Here is an 18,660-nt window from a genome sequence, read left to right as displayed (position 1 = left end):
GGAGGAGGAGGAGGAGGAGGAGGAGGAGGAGGAGGAGAAGTGACAGGACTGCAGGTCTTGTTTGCAGGGTTGTTCCAAGTGAAGGAGGAGAGCGCTGCGAGCTTGTTGAATCCCTGGCAACCTCACTTGACCCTACGACTGCTGGGCGGGTGGGCGGGAAAGGTGAAGGGACCCAAATATAAAGGAGTGGAGAAGGTACGAGCGTCGCTTCCGAACCTTTCATAGTCCACAATCTCTTGTCGTCTCTGCTTGTCTACTCCTCGCTTTCTCGTTCGCAGTTATGTTTCCATCAAGTGTTGTTTTCTCTGCTCGACGTTTTTCTCTTCCTTTGTTCCCTCATTTCATTTCTCACGCTCTCCAGCTCTCACACGACTGTTGCCTCAAGTCCCTGCTGCTGCTGCTGCTGCTGCTGCTGCTGCTGCTGCCGCCGCCGCCGCCTGTGTTGCCGACGCCTTGTCTTGCGCTCATTGTAGCTCAGCCTTGGAAGGGAAGGAAGCCTTGGCTCAAGGACAAGAAGTTAAGTCGGGTCTGCTTGCCTCAGTCTTTGACTCGTTTGACCTTGATGATCAAAAGATTGACGAGGCGAAGCAGAAGCATGATAAGCGATGCGCGTAGGCTTGGAGGGAGCGAGGGAGTGAGGGCTGTGCTTGACCTTGACCAGGGCATCAGCCAAGCGAGAGAGACTGCGAGCCATTAACAAGAGGTGAGGGTTTAGGGTGTGAGGAGCTTATTCGGTGTCGCCGCTGATTTGCTCCAGAAAAGGAAAAGGCCCCGAGGGCATGCGGGTTCACTTGCTCTCGTTGCGCTGCTTCTTCTCACCCCTCGCAGAAAAGTTCATCGCCCGGACGAGCAAAGAGCTTGTACGAGCGTGATGTTGAGAGGTGATGGTCGATGACTTGGATGTAGATGGGAGGATGAGACGTTAGACGCAAAAGACAAAGAACCCGGTAAGCCTCAACCGATGAAAGAGGTTAGATGATAGAAGAGAAGTAAGATGATAGAAGGGAAGTAAGATGATAGAAGGGAAGTAAGATGATAGAAGGGAAGTAAGATGATGCAAAACGCATGAGCATCTGCATCAGGTCGTGTCTTCTCGAAGGAGTTGAGGATGAAGAGGCGAGAGGTGAGAAAAGTTTGATTATCTTCAAGTTCAACTGTTTCTACTAGGCGGAAGAACAATATCTCAGAACCAGAAACAAGGAGAACAGGACATGATGGATGTGCATGCTTCTACTGGAATGAAAGACGGAAGAAAGCCGTTCATCCCCCCCCCCCCCCTTCTCTTTGATTTCTTCAATTTCAAATTCTTCTTCATTCACATTTTATCAATTGCTTCCTTGCTGTCTCCAACAGTTCCACGTGTCCAACTCTGTAAGCCTTGCACATGCCACGTCTCCGCCGCTTCGCCTTTTCCTCCTCCTCCTCCTCCTCCTCCTCCTCCTCCTCCTCCTGCTCAACATCACAGCCCTCCTCTTCTTCCAGCATCGCTTTCTTCGCTTCCAGGGACGATCGAAGGATCTAGGACAAGCCTTGTAATTAGTCTCTGCGACACCTCTATTCTCCACCTCTTCTTCCCTTCCTCCCCTCCTCCTCTCACCTCGCGGGCTACCAGGTGCTGATCGACTTGTGCAACTTCCCGCAAGCTCAGCAGAGCCTCTTCGCTTCCCCTCCTTCTCATCTCCTCGAATTCTTCTTCCTCCAGCGAGCAAAGCTCCGCAAAAAGAACCGCTCCCTACCCATCGCTTCAGTGGCCCCGTCTTCCTCGCCCCCTCCCCCCGGATTTCTTCAAACGCCTCGTTCGCCATCCTTTCTCTCCATCCCTCCCCCTGCCCGGCTCTTCCTTTTGCTTTCTAGCCTTCACTTCCTCTCCTCGTATCTCACAAGTACCTGCGGAGCTCTACAACGATGTCGAGCCTCGAGCACGAAGCCTGTTAGAGCGGCTCGGAGGATGGCAAGGCATGGCCAGGAGGAGGAGGAGGAGGAGGATAGCTGTTGGTACACGCGAGAGACCCACTGCAACCGTGCTTGACACCTTTCCTCCCCGACCAGCTGTTGAGCATGTGGAAGCAGGGGAGGAAGCAAAACCTGGAGGAGTACAAGTGAGAGAAGAGGAGGCAGCAAGACGAGAGGGGGGAGGATGAGAATAGCACAAGAGACGAGTGAAAGTGAATGGAAGAGGAACAGTAGGAGCACGAAGACAAGTGGAGCGATGAAGACAGGAGGCCATGAAGGAGCAGGACATGCATGAAGGAAGGGGAGAAAGAAGGAAGGAGCAGGACATGCATGAAGGAAGGGGAGAAAGAAGGAAGGAGCAGGACATGCATGAAGGAAGGGGAGAAAGAAGGAAGGAGCAGAAAGGGATCGGGAGGATGGTTGGAGGGAGCAAGGGATGGGGGTGGGTGAGGGGCGGGACGACGAGGCATGAAAGAGAAAACCTCATCGTAGAGGTTGGGCGAGAGGATGAAGCCGTAGGCGAGGAGGAGGAAGGAGTTGCTGTGCTCCCCGTAAGTGTTGAAGATCTCCCGATGAGGCTGCAGGTCAACCAGCGACGCAACACAGAGAAAATTGACTTGCTCCTCGCTCGAGCTGGTCAGTGCGATCTCCTGGGGGTCTCGCGTCAGCAGAAGAACAAGACAACATTGATACATCCAGACATAGCAGCAGCAGCAGCAGCAGCAGCAGCAGCAGCAGCAGCAGCAGCAGCAGATGATGATGATGATGATGATGATGATGATCATAGTGATGCACGACGACGGAGACGAAGAAGGCGATGATTGTGAAAGCAAGCTGGACAGAAAATGACAATGGAGATTCAGCAATGCAGACGGTTGACATCTTGAACGCGATGTGGGAAAGGATGAGTAAAGTCGAGTGACCAAGTACTCGGAAAAAGAAGGGCATGGCATCGCAAGCAAAAGATTACCATCTCAGCTGAATGCGTGTCCTCGACCTCTTCCTCTTCCCTCCTACTTTCTTCCCCATGAGGATGAGATCTATCGTGGAGTTGAATCATGCTCTCCATCTCTTGCATCTCCTCTTCCTTCTCTGACTGCTTCCACACTTCATGCTCACGTGGCAAGTGTGCCACCTTGTGGTTGAACAGATCGGCAAAAGGAACAAGAGCCTGCTCCATCCATGTCAAGTCTCCTCCCCTCCTCCTCCCTCCGCCTCTTCCTTGCCACATGCGGAATCCTCGCGTCCCTCTCCTTCGCCCCTCACCTCGCCGTGTCTTTCGTCCACGAAGAAGCCGCGCGAGCTCGCGTAACTTAACGCCACCAGGAAGCAGCGAAAGTGAAGGAGCGACGAGTCGACGGTCAGCATGCGATGCAGCAGCGGTCGCACCCGGTGCTGCCTACCAGCTCATCACAGCAAGAACCAAGACAGAGGATCAGGAGGGAGCGAGGGAAGGAGGGTGGGTAGAGGCGGCATGGAGGGGGAAGAGCAATGGCACGGGAGGGAGAACGTGGGCAGGAGAGGAGAGGAGAGGAGAGGAGAGGAGAGGAGAGGAGAGGAGAGGAGAGGAGAGGAGAGGAGAGGATGAGGGCAGAGGAGGGATGGGTAGTGGTAGGTGGGGGGAGAGAGGAGACTGAGCACGAGAGGGAGGAGGGCACCAGTCTAGCTCGTACTGCTGTTTCGCCTGTAGGACTTGAGGAAGGGCGTCGGTTCCTCTGAGGCTCCTGCGTGATGTTAGCTCACGATGAAGCAGCAGCAGCTCTACAGCAGATCCTCTGCTTCCCAGAGCAGGGGAAGATCGACGCCTGCTGGAGGGAGGGACGAAAGATAACCAGACCACCTGCAGAGGAGAGATGAGGAGGGGAGAGGACAGAGAGCAAGCCTGCGAGGGGGTGATGGGGTGATATGAGGATGCTTCTACCTCGATTCGCTTCCTTTCAGCATCTCATGCATGATGGCGGCAGCAAGGGCGATGTCCTCCGCCCTGTCTATGCCAAACTCGTCGAGGCGATCGGAGACCTCCGGCACATTGAGCACAGACAGACATGCTCGCTTGGGAATGCGAGCTATGCCATGGTTCTTTTTCACTCCCCTCCTACCTCCTCGTCATCATCCCGTACACTTCTTCCTTTCCTACCTTGCCACTATCCGGAAGCCTGATGCCTCTGCTAGCGAGTCAGCGCCTCCTCCTCGCCCGCAGCTCAAGGCACCTTGATACTCGATGAGAACCGATCGCTCATCGAACTTGACACCGACTTGCTCAAACCAGGCCCTCAACTTCCTCACCTTCTCCTCCTCCTCGCTCTCTTCCCCTTTTCGTCAGTCTGCAGTGAGGCAAGGAGCATGCACAAGTGAGACACCAGGAGGAGAAGGAGCTCATTCTCCCAGCAGGTGCAGTGGGGGCGGGAGGGTGATGGTGAGAGTGAGGGCGATAGTGAAAACAGGGGGAAAGTGAGAGAATAAACCAGCAAGAGATGAGGAACAACGATGGGACGGCACGCGAAAAGGAGGAGGTACCATGACATACGTCCATGCTGCTTCTTGTCACCGTGACTGCATATAGGGCCAACGAGAGAGCAGCATGCCTGCGAGAGAGGGGGAGGGGGAGGAGGGGGAGGGAGGAGAGGGAGTAGGAGGGGGAGGGGGAGGAGGGGGAGGGGGGTGAGGGAGTAGGAGGGGGAGGGGGAGGAGGGGGAGGAGAGGTGCTGATCTCTAGCTGCGCATCCAGGTGCGGATCTCCAGGGATCCGTCCATGATGTGAGTGCTGGATGAGGGCCTCAGGTGCTGCCTCAGGTCTGCCTCAGGTGCCTGTCAGGTGCAGCAGAATATGGGTAGATGAGGGGATGCGGGCTTGGGTGCGAAAGGACGCCATGGCTGCTCCTACTCGAGGCCTCGCGAGTGTGGTGGGGGCGGCAGGGATGGTGATTGCGGTAGCGATGCTGGTGGTTCATAAGAGTTTAGTCGATGAGCAGGGTGAGGGGAAGCGGCTGCCGATCCTTGTGCAAGCCAGCACGAGCCCTCACCATCGCCAAGCATTCCAGTTGAGCCAGTTGAGCTTGGGCGACCGGAAGGTGCCGGCACGAGGAGCTCATGGGAGTAGAGTAGAGGTCACGAAGCATGTGCTCGGAGACTCTGCAGCTCTCAACGACCTCCTTGCTTTTTACGATCAGCTCCCAACGAGCAGCCCCCTTCCCCGAGATGCTCGTCACAAGGAGTTACCCCCGACAGCTCGCAAGTTGGGGTCAAGAGCTGCTTACAAGGATCTTGGCGAGTACTTTGACTCTGTACCAACACACAATGTCAACGCCTTGCACTCGAGGTCGGGGACGAGGCACGTCAAGCCTCCGTTCGCATCCTACAGGTGACGTGCAAGTCTTGATGATGTCGTGCGACTGAATCATCCATGCAGCGCCAAAAAAGCCTCTCAGGATCTTGGAGATTATTTTCAGAACATTCCCACGAGGGGTGGCAACGCGTTTCATCAACCCGCGGCTGAGATCAAGCAGGAGCTGAACTCTTCGCCAAGACAAACACACCTTGCCGTTATGCACCCAGCAACAACTATAGAGAAGGTAGATGATGTCGAAATCCCCCAAGCAAAGACGCATCTGACGTGACGTGACAGCAGGCATCTAGCAGTGCCTCAACGTCGAATCACCAAGTCAGTTTGACGCAACACTCGGCTACCTCTAAGCCGACCTTACATTCGGGATTTCCTGAAAAGACAAGATCGAGCTTGGAGGTTTCTGTGACTATTCCAAAGAAGTCTAGGAGTCACTCGTCGAGGAACAAGCTGAGAACAGACTGGACTGCTCTCAATGACCCGTCTGGGCCCGATCCTGATGCCCCGACAGGAACGGAGGAAGAGAGGCATGCGGACGGATACGACACCCAGTACGGCCTAACGCACAAGCTTGGACGCTCCAAGTTGGAAGAGACTCCAGCCGGTGACGTTCTCACGCACCTGGTGAGCCGTGAGGTGGGAGGGTCTATCGCCAAGGACGAGGACGAGCAGGAGGATCTGCCGAGACCGCAGGAGGGGGGTGCGCTCCACCTGGCTGTAAGAGGAAGCCCCGTCAATGCAGAGAAGCACGAGCAAGGGAACGTGGGGATGCCGCCATTGGCAAGACAGGAAGCGACTATGAAGCCGTGGTCTCCGATGCCATACTGGAAGATCATTGGTCAGAAAGGTCCTTTGACGTGGAAGGTGAGCAAGCGTTTCAAAGAGCAGTTGCAAGAGGCTGTGAAAGCGAATCCTAAGTCTCTCAAGGCCAAGTTGTTGTTGCACGAGGCCCACCAGCATGATCTATGGCGCAAGATGCACGACGAGGCAGTAGAGCATGAAAGGCCTCGGAGTTGACAAGGAAGGCTAGAGTGACTGGGCCGTGTCTAGGCCCGGGAGTTTTGTTGTATATTTACGTCAGTAGCGGCCGCCAGCGGCATCATTATGATTAGACAACTCAACTGATCGCAAGCAGTGCTCGCTTTACATCAGCTTTGATAGTTTTACCTTCATCCCACCGCGCGATCGCTGCAAGCTGTTCGAGTCCAGCTGTGACTCTCCGATGGCCGCATCAAGTCGAAATCGCCGGAGGCTCCGACGGCGGACTCCCGAACTGCCCGCCGCCGGGTGCTACCGGGCCGCCCAGTGGCACTCGGACGGCAAGTGAACACTCGGAGCGGTCGGACGCGGCCCGGCCAGTGAGCTCAGGGGCTGATAGGTACTGATCTTTAACTTAACTTTGAGTAAAGCGAGACAGTCACTTCCGAAATAGCTCTCAACCGCTGTCCTAGTAGATTTGTATCGGGGTGCTAGTATACCTAGACCCTCATAAGAAGCTTTGAGTCCACAAGTGAACTTCCTAAACTTAATTTCACGGGACGGTTCTGTACTCTACAAGTGTTTTAGAGGCCAATATATGTAAAATAAACCAACCAATATCACTTTTAGAAATTGTAAAGACCAGATCGGGCAACTTGTGTACTCTATATGTTTTTATGTTTTCCCTATTTTTTCAATTTTAAAAGTGAGAATCCCTTACAAAAATTCGAATAAGTATAGTAAATCTGCTACACATTATTTTACCGCGACTTGCAAACTCTTACTACTCAACTCTAAAAGATATTTATAAGGATTTAAAAACTTGTATTAAGTTGACAAGTGAGCGCCCAGACACGAAGCGAGGAGGGAGGGAGGGAGGGAGAGGGAGGCTCGTACGGAACTCTTCACATCGCAGATCTTCGGAAGCATCTGATTGGAGCCCCACGAGTCGGAGGCGACGGCATGTCGGCGGTTGAGAACCTTCAAGGGACTGATTTGAAATCGAGAGTTCACTCGTTCATGTTCTCAGATTCACTTCGATCTGTGACCTCGACGACCTCGACCGCCTCGAGGTCCAGGGCTCTGAGGCGTCGTTCGATCGGCATCGAAGTAAAGAAACCACTGCTGCGACGAGTCAGCCTGTTGGACTTGGTCAATTCTTCTCTGGATCCCTTTGCCGTCTTGGCCAGCAAGAACTCCTCTTTGGAGATTGATCTTGATCTGCACACAGCCAGTGACACGAAAGGACTACCTCGAAGCTCATCATTCAGCTATGGAGCAGACTCCAGGAAAGACCAGCGGGAGCTCCCTTTGCTCGTGTCCGTGGTGCATCGAACCAAACTTCCTGAACGTCTCGACTCCACGGGGGCGTTGACCAGGAGCGTGAGCGAGCGAATGTTGAGAGCTGCCAACGTGAAGGAGGTGGAAAGAAGCAGAAGCGATGCAAACCTGGAGTCCGAAGTAGGGGAGCGAGCGCGAGCATCACTGATAGAAAGGAACATGAAACGAATCGAATCAGGGGAGCTGACGTACAAGGAAGTAGCTGCTGCTGCGGCGGAAGCTCGAAAGGTGACTGAAGTATCTGAGCGACTGACGGGCACGCGGGACAACAATGCAAGCGGCAAGGTCAAGGCTAAGCCTCGCAAGATGATCGAGCAGGAACTTGATGAGAAGATCAGCAGCTGGCGATGCAATGAGGACGAGCTGCAAGCTCGTGTATCGAAGCACAGAGAGCACCTCAAGTCGGGTAAGGCCCCGATGAAGCTCTTCATGTCGACTCGGAGCTTCAAACCAGACAATCTCGAAGCTATTCGTGCTATTCGAAGTCAAAAGTACAAGGAGCGAAGAGATCTCGTAATGAAGTCACACAGGGAAAATTTGCAGAAGTCAAGCGACGACGCACTCGCTGTATTGCAGATTAAAGAGCAAAAACGAGTGGAGTATCGAAGAGAAGCTGAACTTGCCAAGAAACAGCAGAAGGAAGAGATGATAGCAAAGTTGCTGCTGCCTGCGATGATAGCTGTGAATCAACTTTGCCATCTGCGGCAAGTTTTCCATCTGAGAAGAACCATCCAAGCGATGCAAGAAGCAGCCGAGAGGCTTCAACGATTCGTCAAATGGAAATTCTGGTACTTCAGGTTCAAGAACAATTGCTTTCTCAAGAAAATGTTTCGAAAATACATGTGGAGAGCTCTGATGGCGCACAGAATACGAAAGAAGAGGAGATCAGTTGCACTTGTCGTGGAGTTCGTGAAGGACTCTCTGCGTTATTCGGCATTCGCTCAAGTGCTGAAGGTGTACAAGTACAAGGTCTTGCTCATCCAGCGGCAGCTTCGGCGTATGATGGCTTTAAGAGCTGCTCACCTCCGCCTGGCGCAGAAGCAGTACGACGACGTAGTGCAGCAGCAGCGAGAGCGCGAGTTGAACGACCCTCTCAATGTCAAGGGTCTCTTAGCAAGGTCCAAGGCTGCTTCCAGCAGAAATCTACTCGCTGCCCCCTCGTCTCCGCGCGTCGCCAAGCCTGGCACCCTCAGCTGGAACTCGATAAACTTCAAGCATATGCCCAACTCGTCTGAGAGCTTCGTGCTGGTCGAGCTCGAGATGCTTCTTACCAGAAGGAGGAGGGCCTTTGCGGAGGAGCTACACAGATGGCGGCAGGAGAAGAAGGAGTGGCTGAGAGACAAGAAGCAGATGTATGATATCGAGGAGCAGGCAAAGAATCTCTTGTCTCAGATCACCAAGGACCCGTCCAGGCTTCTCGCCCTCCCCAAGAGAAGCGCCAAGAATCCTGCCGCCCTCTGGCTACTCGGCTTTGATGAGAGCTACACTTGGCAGAACTTCCTCGAGGAGACGCCCCAAGGCAGAGAGAGAAACCCCCGGTACCGCCAGTCGGGACCCCCTCGTCCCCTGTATGATGTCAACCTCGATTTAACGCTGGAGCTCTTCCCGCTCTTTCTCCGGATATTTCGTCGTGCTCGACATGCGGAAGAGCAAATGTCCGTTGCTGCTGGAAGAGGAGGAGGATGATTAAGAACCAGCTGACTTGTGCTGTGAAAATGACTGGATATCATGAAAGTCATTGTATGCATTTCATCGAGTAAATAAATTTGTCTACTGTAGTTTAACACCACGACGGGTTAAAGATAAGACTTGAGCCTTGGCTGGATCAGCAGAACGGCGAGCAGTCCAACGACGACTTGCCGTTCACCACTCGTCCTCCCATTCTGTAGATGGCCAACGTCAGCAAAGGACGGAATCACTTGGCAACTCAACTCACTTGTTCGCCTTCATATCGGCCATGGCCAATTGAGTGTCGCTCACTTCGCCTGTGTGGAGCTTGCGATCGACTACGATTCCTGAAATGCAGTGAGCGAAGACAGGGCTCATCGCATGCCTCACTGTTCATGATCTCCTTCAACGGCATCACTTGAGCCGCGTTGTCCTTCATCATGAGCTCAACAGGCTCCTGAAGTAAAATCTGCTTGTTCGCCGTCGAGAAGTGATCTGAACATCCGCCAAACCTGTCAGCGAGATGCGCCTGCCACTCCAACTTGTACCTGAGTCCCGAGGCCAGCGCACCCAAGGCACCATGGTCTTTGTCTTAAGCATCAAGTCCTTATCCTGCCTGGTCAACATCCTCGTCTTCTCTTCTTCCCTTCGTTCCTTCTTCTCCTCCTTCTTCCTCTAAAAAGATTAAAGGCTTAGCGTTGGCGCCACCAGTTAGATTGTCACCTTCTCGTCCTGAAGAGCAGCTTTGCGGAAGCTTTCCTCCCCACCATTGACGGGTCTCTCCCGATCTTTCATCGCACTCTGCCCATCTCGAAGGATGCGTGCGAGATCGTTGCGATCGTCGTGATCTTGTGCGAGGCTTCTGAGTTTCCTAGGGACAGACCAGTCCAGCGCCTGACGGGACTGCGAGAGCGACTGCGAGGAAGAGTCGCTGCTGCCTCCTTGCATTGCGACCAAGTACACAGCAAGGATGAGTACACATGAGAGAGACACAGCAGATGCCGCTGCTCTCCCCCACCGCGCCCCCTCGCTCCTCGATCCCTCCCTCCTCGCATACACCTCGAACTGCATTCCCCTGACCTATTTCCGTATCAAACCGTTACGCTTCATAACGGATTACCTAAGGCCGGGCCGTGAAGGCCGGAGGCCCAAAAGTAAAAAAACTTCCAACAAAAGAAAAAAATTGATTTTACAAGATCTTGTTTTTTCTTTCTTTCTTTCTTTCTTTCTCTTTTTTTGCTTTTGAGGGGCTCCCAGCTTGCAACCGTTGTAACGTGTCCTACGTACTTACTACCCCACCCCCCATATTGATCCCGGTTTATCGCAATATCCCCTCCTCCTGTTCCTGAGCCCCATGAATTCCCTTCTGTGTGTTATGAAATGAACCGGTACTTTCACCAGATCCACCCCTACAATTGATCATGATGGTACCCCTACCACCTAATTGGCCCCTGCCAAGAAGCGTCTGGATCCCCCATGTTGGCAGTCAGCCACATCGAAGAGAGCGGAGGAGCATGAGAGAGGGAGAGGGAGGGAGAGAGGGAGGGGAAGGAGAGGGATGATGGAACAGATGGACTGCCTTTGCGGCTTCTGATCTCGTATATGTTAGATGAGCGGACATCTATCAGAGCATGCATACGGCAAAATCAAGATCCGTGTTATGAAACTGAACCGACAATCGTAAGTGAGCTCGTGCTCTCTTACTTGATTGACCTCTGTCTGTCTGGCAGGAGTGGACGGCATGAAATCCACGAGCTCACGGTGAGGGGATCATGGCGAGGAAAGGCTGAGTGAGGGGTGAAATGAGGTCAGGTCAACACTTTGCTGTGGGGCGACTTTGCAGATTCGTGGACCACCGGAAGCAACACCAAGATCGTTGCCACAGAGACGCAGAAGAACACTGTCTACCAACTCGCTCGGGTACTTCCCTCCTCTTCTCACGTGCAACCCTCCTGATCCTGGTTGATCCAGAGCCATGACCTGTCCAGCCCGGAGGAATTCGGCAAAGTGATTGCCTCTCACTTCCTCAGCACGTAGCTAGATTCTTCCTCCCTCTGCTCGATCTCCTGACGTCCACGCCAGTTATCACTGGATCACCAAAGTGCAAGTCACGCTCTTCGAGGACCCCTGGGGCCGCATTCATGTCAGCTCCTTCACACGCTCCTCCGCCTTCTCCTTTCTCTGAAATTCCTCTTCCTCCTCGCTCAGTCCCTCGTCCTCTCAACGTCTTCCCTCAACCGCCTTCCCTGCTCCCTACCGAGGTGCCTCACCCCTTGCTCATTCTCGTCACTGCAGATTGACCAGGAGCCTCACAACCACGCCTTCACCAAGACGACGACTGAGAGGAGATACGCTAAGGTGCTGGCATGACCATGCTGTGAGGGGATGGGGCTCACGGGATCGTCAGGTCGTGCAATCTCGAGGAGCCCCAGCTAAGATCACCGGTGAGACACTGAGAGAGGAAGGAGGAGGAGGAGAGAGGAAGGAGGAGGAGGAGAGAGGAAGGAGGAGGAGGAGAGAGGAAGAAGGGGAGAGGTCCGTACGTGAGCGAACAGAGCAACAAGGATGCGAGGCCTGGGTGTGAGTGAACGGATGAGCAGGAGGAATCCTCAACTTCATCGTGCTCAAGTCGACTCAATCCTCGTGAGCGACAGAGTCAAGAAAGACTGCGCTGACGTTGCTTCAGCTTCACCGGCTTCGTCGGCCACAAAGGCTCCATCATGGAGAAGGACAAGTGGACGACCCTCGGCGAATCGACTGATCGCATCTTCAGTACCTCCGTAGAGGTGAGCAAGACGAGAGGTCGGGAGGCGCCGAGGAGACGCCAAGAGTGGTGGGAGGGAGGAAGGCGGAGGACTGACGTGAGGTTTCAGTCGGAGTGGGAGTATGCGAGCGACAAAGCTCCTTTCAACGAGTGCTACGAGCGTGTCAAGACAGCTTTCATCAAGAACTTTGCGGGTGAGTCCAGCTGGTTCATCACCGGGCCATGACCTTGTCATGGTTGCAGGTCCTGCTAAGGAAGGCGTCCCTTCTCCCTCCGCCCAGTTGACCCAACACCAGATGTGTCTGGGGGCCATCGAAGCGTGCAAGCCGCATATCACTGTCTCCTTCTCCTCCTCCTCCTTCTTGTCTGACGTGCGCACAGGACATTAAGATCATCACGCCCAACCTGCACTACATGCCCCTGTCCTCCCTCAACGTCCCTGCTCACATGCACGCCACGAACAATGACGTGAGGCAGACCTGCTTGCTCTCAACGTCTCACACCTCCGCAGGTCTTCTTCCCCATCGACGGGCCGTCGGGTTACATCACCAGCAGCGCGTCGCTGAACCGCTCGAAGCTGTAGGAGGCGTCAAGTTGCTCGCAAGAGAGCAGAGGGAGCGAGAGGAGAGCAGATTGAGCAGTAGCACTGTCATCAATTAACGTTTCGATCATTACATGCGAGCTATCAACACCCAAGTTGTCGGGCTTTCAATCCGAAGGAGGAGAGGGAAGGGGAATGAGAAGGGGGACGGAAAGGAAGGAGAGGACACGATGCTTGGTCTCCTTGTCTCTCTCGTTTATCCTGCCGTCGCGTCAGGCTCGCAACTTTCATCTCCTCGTTGACCTAGACGAGTGTCGGTTCTCTCGCACTTGGCCAGCAGATCCTCGATCGCCTTCTCGAATCTGCTGGGCATTGAGAAGGCAGGCGGTGGGAGGAAGTGGAAAAGATGGGAAGGAGGAGGGAGGGAGGGAGGGAGGGAGGGAGAGGGTATTGAGGTGGAAGAGAAGGGGGAGGGAGGGAGGGAGATCTCACGGTCTTCCAGGGAACCCCAGCATGCCTGAGACCCGCCAGCCTTCCTCCACCTCCTCCAGCACTTGTCGAGCTGCACACTGACGTCATCAAAGGACGCGAGCTCACCACACGTCACCTTCATCAAACTTGCCGTCCGCAACCAATTGTTCTGCTACAAGGAAGCCCTGCCACGCCATGAGCACATCCTCCTCCTCCTCCTCCTCCTCCTCCTCCTCCTCCTCCTCCACCTGGTCTGCTCGCTCCTTCGCTCCAGCCTTAAGTGCCACCTGCTCGTCCGCTCCTCGCTCACTCTCTGAGCTCCAATGGTCAAGCTTGCTTCATCCTCTCGCTCTCCGCCCTCACCGGCCTCCTCGTGGATCTTTTGCTTGCGTGCCACCTTCATCACATGTCGCTCGATCCACGAGGCCTCACTCCTCTCCGATCGCTAGCAGGACAGAAATTTACATTCTCCCTCCCTCCTGTCGCTCTCCTCCTTCTCTCAAACGCTCTTCCTGTGCCTCCCCATCCCTTCCTTCGCTCCGGTCTCTCGTTCGGCTTACCTGCTCAGCGCCTAACTTCCACTCGGCAAAGAGAACTTGAATTTTCGTCTCTCTCAAAGCGCTTCTTGACTGCGGTCTATCAACCCGTCAGGTGCTGCTGGGCCGTTGAGACTGTGAGACACATTTCAAGCAACCCCGCGGCCTCGTACGCCTCCTCTGCTTCTTCTGCGTATTTCTTCGCCTGCAACCCTCCAGCATTAGTTTCTCTTTGCCCTCCGTTTCTCCTTCCTCTTCTATCGTCGCTGCTCGATCGCTCGACGGGATGGCTTTGCTTGCTGCAAGCAGCTGGAGCGAGTGTGAGAAAGGAAGCCTCCTCCTCCTCCTCCTCCTCCTCCTCCTCCTCCCACCTCCTTGCAGCGCTGCGTGATGTTGCCAGCTAGATGAGCCCCGAGCGACGTCACCTTGTCAGGTCTGCCGTCGCTGTGAGCTGGACGAGCGAGCATGCGACAGACTCTCACTGCTCCATGGCGCTTCTCGCCTCCTCCAGCATCGCCGTGTAGGGTGACTCGTCTCTCCTCAGCTGCAACTCCATGAGCGACGACAAGGTGCTCAAGGTATCGCACCACATCCGCCTCCCTCCAGACGTTCTCTGCGTGCGTTAGCGCAGCTTCAGCCTTGGCCATCTCGCCGCTCTCAATGAGCCTGACAGCCTGTGAGGAGCAAGATGAGTTCCTGTCCCAGCTCGCATGTTCGTTTCCTCGAAAAAGTTGGTGAGCAATTTCGCTGTCGGAGCTTCTGCACCTTTCGTCATGCCGCACTTCCTCGTCTGTCCCTCACCTCGCCGGTTCCTGCTGGTCATGCACGAGCTCGGTCGGAGCTGCTTGGCGCAGAAGCATCTCCCGAGAGCAAGTCGCCCCACCTGTCGTGTTGAATGGTCAGACAAGGAACCATGTTCTGATGGGCGACACGTGACTGTATGATGCTCCAGACGAGACCTCCTCACGTGGTGTTGAAGAAGATGGTCTTAGCAAGGGAGACGGCATCTCGGGGATGGAGAAGAGGGGGAGGAGAAGAGGCAGAGGAAGGGGCGGAGGAAGGGGAGGGGGAGGGGAGGAGTGAGAGAGGAGGAGGAGGAGGAGGAGGAGGAGGAGGAGGAGGAGGAGGAGGAGGAGGAGGAGGAGGAGAGGTCAGGATATCATCCTCTACGTCATGATTCACCGTTGGTGAGCTGAAAGCTTCCACACTCATCGCGTACATGATCACCGACAGCACTGGAAGCAGCGCCATGCGTAAGAAATCCTTGCAGGACTCACAGGGGTGGGTATTTCATGGTACAAGGAGGGGTGGTCTCCGTGTACATGGGTGGGCATGAAAGGTTCCCAGGAGATCCCGACAAACTGCAGGAGCGACAAAACTCGAGGAGGAGGAGGAGGAGGAGGAGGAGGAGGAGGAGGAGGAGGAGGAGGAGGAGGAGGAGGAGAAGGGAGAAGGGAGAAGGGAGAAGGAGGAGCGTGGGGGAGCAGAGCAGAACAGAGTAGAGACAAGGAGGGAGCTTGCCATGGTTTCTGTACTACAAATTTTACAGGGGGGACGCATTTACATTCGCTGCAAAAGGAAGTGGAGGGAGGAGGTAGTGAAGGACGCGATCATCAGATGCTCGTGGTCGCCGTCTTTCTCAGACGGCAACACCAGTCGTGCAGTATCCGAGCCCAGCACAAAGCACGCCAGGAGGAGGAGGGTGTAGAAGAGCGTCAGGACAGCCTCCATGAGGTGGGCCCTGCAGTACATCAGCAGGCGGTCGATAGCTGAGGTGCCTCTCACCGCTGCCTCCTCGACGGACTCTGAGCTGGAAGACAAACTGAACCACAAGCTCAACATCTGGTCTTTGAGCTTCACTCGATACCTGAATGTGTATGCGGGAAGCGGAGGAGGTAGACGTAGACGAGGCTTGCTTGGACGTCCTGTGGGAACAACTCATTCCGTATCATCCCAACTCTGTCTTCCTTTCCTCTCTCCTCTCTCCTCACCTCGCTCTGCTCTTGAGACTTGGGTGGCGATTCACCACAGCAGCTTTCGTTTCCTTCTGGCACAGAATGCAGGGCGTGCATGCGGCCGGTACCTCCTCAGACAAGTGAGCTCGTAGCATGCAAGTCAGCAGTACCGGTACCGCATCCTAACGCCTGATGGGACTTGAGCTGCTTCTTGAGATCTTTGAGCTGATCTTTCTGCAGCATCTCACATCATTCAGTGCCTCGAGTTTCATCCGTGTGGTACCGCAGCTGACAACTTGCTTCTTAGAATGCTCTCCCTCTCGTCCGCCTTGCCTAGTCTCTCGGCAAGCTCTAGCACTCGTGAAGAGTTCTATCAAGATTGCAAGTCACCTCAAGCGCCTTCTCCTCTCTCTCACCTTCTTCCGCTTCAAGTTGGCTTCCACCAGCTCTCCTTTCAAATGCTGCACTTCTCTTTGGAGCTGCTCGACCGTGACCTCCCTCGTCTCTGTCGCTTCGCTCTTGTTCGTCTCTGTCGCTTCGCTCTTGTTCGTCTCTGTCGCTTCGCTCTTGTTCGTCTCTGTCGCTTCGCTCTTATTCGTCTCTGTTGCTTCGCTCTTGTTCGTCTCTGTCGCTTCGCTCTTATTCGTCTCTGTCGCTTCGCTCTTGTTCGTCTCTGTTGCTTCGCTCTTGCTTCTCTTCCTGATCTCTGTCTGACCCTGCACGTTCAGGCGGCTCTCCCGCAGCTCGCAGAGAGGAGCGCGACCCGTCGCTTCCGGCATGGCAGTGGTAGGGAGACAGTCGGGGAGATCAGCAGGCAGGGGTAGTCTGCCTAGGTAGGGGTTTCATGAGGGGTAGTCAAACGAGCAATGCATAGGGGGTAGGGTGAAAGGGTCAGCCACTTCACAGGTGGGGTTATGGATAAAGGGGTGGCATACGACTGTATCGGACCGGTCATTCAGCATCGCAGAGAGTGACTCTGGTGGGGTACTATCACTTGCAGTAGCATTCGTTTAGCGACGGCACTGAGGGTGGGGTTATTTGTTGTCGTGGGAATGGAGAGGGTAGGGTTGTCGAGTCACGGGGTTGGTTTAGGGGTAGGGTGGTGGTGTAGTTGCTAACGGTGTATTGCATTTAAAAAAAATCGATGCCAGGCCCCGACAAATGATCTAAATCGAATGAATCCTTTTAATTCGGCGACAGAATCGCTTTGAACCACTTCAAGTAACGGCACCAGGTCAGATACAAGGTGAGAAGGAGGGGAGGGGAGGAGGCCAGGGAGAGGCGAGGAGAGGAAGGGATAGGATAGGAGAGGAGGGGACAGAAGAAGAGGAAAGGGAGAGGAGAAGGCGAGGAAGGAAGAGGAGAGGAGGAGGTGATCGGACGATGGGAGAAGCCTTGGGCCAGGCAGCGAGACTGTGAGACGCTCGTGGTGGAGGTAAGCGAGGGAGCCGTCGGCCATCACGTGCCTGGCGACAGAGACACCTGTTTCCTGGAGGGAATGCATTAGACTGATGGAGAAAGTGAAGGACGAATACTTCTTCTTCATCTGATTGCTCTGCATCTCCATCATCTCTTTCGAGTACCGAATGAAGGCCTGCGCCAACAATTGAGACAAGAGGAGGAAGGGAGGAAGGAGAGGAGAATAGGAGAGAAGAGAGCGAGGGGATTGAGGGGGGAGTGAAGAGGAGAGGGACGATGAGTGGCAGGGAGGACAGGAAAGGCAGAGGAGAGGATGGTGATGGCAGAGATTTGAGACGGGAAGCTTTGATACCTCGAGCTTCAAAGTTCTTCCAGCTGGATAGAATCTTGAGCACAGACGAGTAAGAGAAAACCGAATCAAAGTCAGTTTCTCTGATCTCACTCTTTCACGAACATCATGAATTGTTCCATCGTTAGCTTCCTCTCCGATGAACCTCCATGTGCAGCAGCGTGCTTGTCAACGATAGCTTGCATCATCTCGATGAGCTCCTGTGACACGTCACCACCACCACCACCACCACCACCACCACCACCTTCTCCTACTCCCCCTCCTCCTCCTCCTCCTCCTCCTCCTCCTCCTCCTCCTCCTCCTCCTACGTTCGGTTTGAAGAGTCCATTGGAGGCGAAGTGTTTCTCCATCACCTCGAGGAACATCAGAGTACAGATCCGGGCAGCTTGACGGAGCGGCAGACCTCGAAGCTGACGCTTCCCGACCGCTCGCTGTCGAGAAGGTCGAAGAGCTCCTGGATCTCGTTGACATGTTTCTTCTTCAGTTGAGATTCAAGCGTCGGGAGTTTCCCTGCTACCTTGTCATCTTGCCCATCTGATCCGTCATTCCTGCCTGTCCCAATTTCTCGATCCTCCAACTCCCACCTCTTCTTCCTCTTTCTCATCTCTCCCTCCTCTTCTTCCTCTTCCTCACCAGCTTCTTCTCTCTCTTTGATCCTCATAGCTGTCGCCGGAGGCTGCAAGGAGGTCACTCGCACATCACACAAGCGTTCGCTTACAAGCTCGTGGGTCTTGTAGAGATGAGCGAGGTGAGGGTACAGAACCTTCACGAGCTGACAAGAAGGTGAACATGGTGAACAAAGGCTCGTGCTGGTGCTGGTGCTGGTGCTGCTCACCTTGGGGAATGTAATCGGATTTGAAACACCAGCATTGTTACACTTGTGCAAGAATCCTTCAGCGACCTGTTTGCTCATGGCTGTAACGCGGTCACCCTCCTCCTCTCCTTGTCTTCTCCTCCCATGCCTGACTGCTGCACGAACGCCTGAACGCTTTTAGACATGGTCTGAGAGGAGCAAGTCACCTCGATGTCAATGCTGCCGGTCCCCATGGGATCAAGAGCCTGGAGGAGCGTTCAGCCCGCTCCTTCGCCCTCCTCCTTCACCTCAAAGGCCAAGCGCAAGTTCTCAACCTCGGAATGCGCACATTTCTTTCTTCCCTGGAGCTTCGCCTGCACATTTCGCCTGCTTCAGGATGAGCTGATTACGGAGGAGGCTGGAAGAAGGGTAGGGAGGAGGGAGGAGGAGGGAAGAAGCGGGAAGAGGAGGAGGAGGAGGAGGGAGGAGCAGGAGGAGCATTAGGAGGATCAGGAGGAGGATGCAGGAGGAGGAGCAGGAGGAAGAGGG

At 54.6% G+C, this 18,660-nt stretch overlaps 7 protein-coding genes across 7 annotated transcripts in view; 3 read left to right on the top strand and 4 right to left on the bottom strand.

The window, feature by feature from the left end:
* Positions 1-4,808: 4,808 nt before the first annotated feature.
* Positions 4,809-6,313, top strand: GUITHDRAFT_161825 (hypothetical protein; the record flags this gene model as incomplete). The annotated part of the gene is made up of 3 exons (XM_005837493.1): positions 4,809-5,314; positions 5,363-5,525; positions 5,582-6,313. Exons 1-3 carry the CDS (start codon positions 4,824-4,826, stop codon positions 6,311-6,313), a joined length of 1,386 nt encoding a protein of 461 aa, XP_005837550.1. The 5' UTR covers positions 4,809-4,823.
* Positions 6,314-7,237: 924 nt separating this feature from the next.
* GUITHDRAFT_135206 (hypothetical protein) lies at positions 7,238-9,301 on the top strand (the record flags this gene model as incomplete). Its single annotated transcript, XM_005837492.1, has 1 exon — positions 7,238-9,301. The coding sequence occupies one exon, from the start codon at positions 7,238-7,240 to the stop codon at positions 9,299-9,301; it is 2,064 nt and encodes a 687-aa protein (XP_005837549.1).
* Positions 9,302-9,345: 44 nt separating this feature from the next.
* GUITHDRAFT_151190 (hypothetical protein) lies at positions 9,346-9,882 on the bottom strand. Its single transcript, XM_005837491.1, has 4 exons — positions 9,832-9,882; positions 9,674-9,778; positions 9,552-9,630; positions 9,346-9,498 (listed from the first exon to the last, which is right to left on the bottom strand). Exons 1-4 carry the CDS (start codon positions 9,863-9,865, stop codon positions 9,441-9,443), a joined length of 276 nt encoding a protein of 91 aa, XP_005837548.1. The 5' UTR covers positions 9,866-9,882; the 3' UTR covers positions 9,346-9,440.
* Positions 9,883-10,892: 1,010 nt separating this feature from the next.
* Positions 10,893-12,692, top strand: GUITHDRAFT_161824 (hypothetical protein; the record flags this gene model as incomplete). Its single annotated transcript, XM_005837490.1, has 13 exons — positions 10,893-10,963; positions 11,014-11,044; positions 11,096-11,203; positions 11,255-11,316; positions 11,366-11,426; positions 11,579-11,641; positions 11,691-11,727; positions 11,884-11,926; positions 11,970-12,069; positions 12,157-12,241; positions 12,291-12,385; positions 12,429-12,515; positions 12,559-12,692. 13 exons carry the CDS (start codon positions 10,893-10,895, stop codon positions 12,628-12,630), a joined length of 915 nt encoding a protein of 304 aa, XP_005837547.1. The 3' UTR covers positions 12,631-12,692.
* A 730-nt stretch (positions 12,693-13,422) lies between these two features.
* On the bottom strand, positions 13,423-14,419 carry GUITHDRAFT_151188 (hypothetical protein; the record flags this gene model as incomplete). Its single annotated transcript, XM_005837489.1, has 8 exons — positions 13,423-13,504; positions 13,620-13,695; positions 13,742-13,904; positions 13,967-14,030; positions 14,078-14,139; positions 14,183-14,269; positions 14,317-14,354; positions 14,397-14,419. Coding segments are annotated over 7 exons (460 nt in total), but the record flags the coding sequence as incomplete, so codon positions are not given.
* Positions 14,420-15,110: 691 nt separating this feature from the next.
* On the bottom strand, positions 15,111-16,354 carry GUITHDRAFT_151187 (hypothetical protein). The gene is made up of 7 exons (XM_005837488.1): positions 15,967-16,354; positions 15,834-15,920; positions 15,727-15,784; positions 15,587-15,678; positions 15,463-15,520; positions 15,381-15,417; positions 15,111-15,336 (listed from the first exon to the last, which is right to left on the bottom strand). Exons 1-7 carry the CDS (start codon positions 16,327-16,329, stop codon positions 15,156-15,158), a joined length of 876 nt encoding a protein of 291 aa, XP_005837545.1. The 5' UTR covers positions 16,330-16,354; the 3' UTR covers positions 15,111-15,155.
* Positions 16,355-17,008: 654 nt separating this feature from the next.
* Positions 17,009-18,660, bottom strand: part of GUITHDRAFT_161822 (hypothetical protein) — a gene marked incomplete at both ends in the record, with an annotated part of 4,722 nt that continues 3,070 nt past the window's right edge. The window contains 10 exons of the mRNA XM_005837487.1: positions 17,009-17,039; positions 17,086-17,144; positions 17,322-17,355; positions 17,412-17,671; positions 17,722-17,994; positions 18,037-18,090; positions 18,154-18,219; positions 18,249-18,299; positions 18,339-18,377; positions 18,420-18,498. Of these exons, the coding sequence (XP_005837544.1) occupies positions 17,009-17,039; positions 17,086-17,144; positions 17,322-17,355; positions 17,412-17,671; positions 17,722-17,994; positions 18,037-18,090; positions 18,154-18,219; positions 18,249-18,299; positions 18,339-18,377; positions 18,420-18,498 (946 nt within the window). The remainder of the gene's footprint in view (positions 17,040-17,085; positions 17,145-17,321; positions 17,356-17,411; positions 17,672-17,721; positions 17,995-18,036; positions 18,091-18,153; positions 18,220-18,248; positions 18,300-18,338; positions 18,378-18,419; positions 18,499-18,660) is intronic.

This window comes from Guillardia theta (genome assembly GCF_000315625.1).
Source record: "Guillardia theta CCMP2712 unplaced genomic scaffold GUITHscaffold_14, whole genome shotgun sequence".
In the NCBI taxonomy this organism is placed as follows: domain Eukaryota; class Cryptophyceae; order Pyrenomonadales; family Geminigeraceae; genus Guillardia; species Guillardia theta.
The sequence above is the reverse complement of the archived record's forward strand: the minus strand, read 5'-3'. Positions and strand labels throughout refer to the sequence as shown.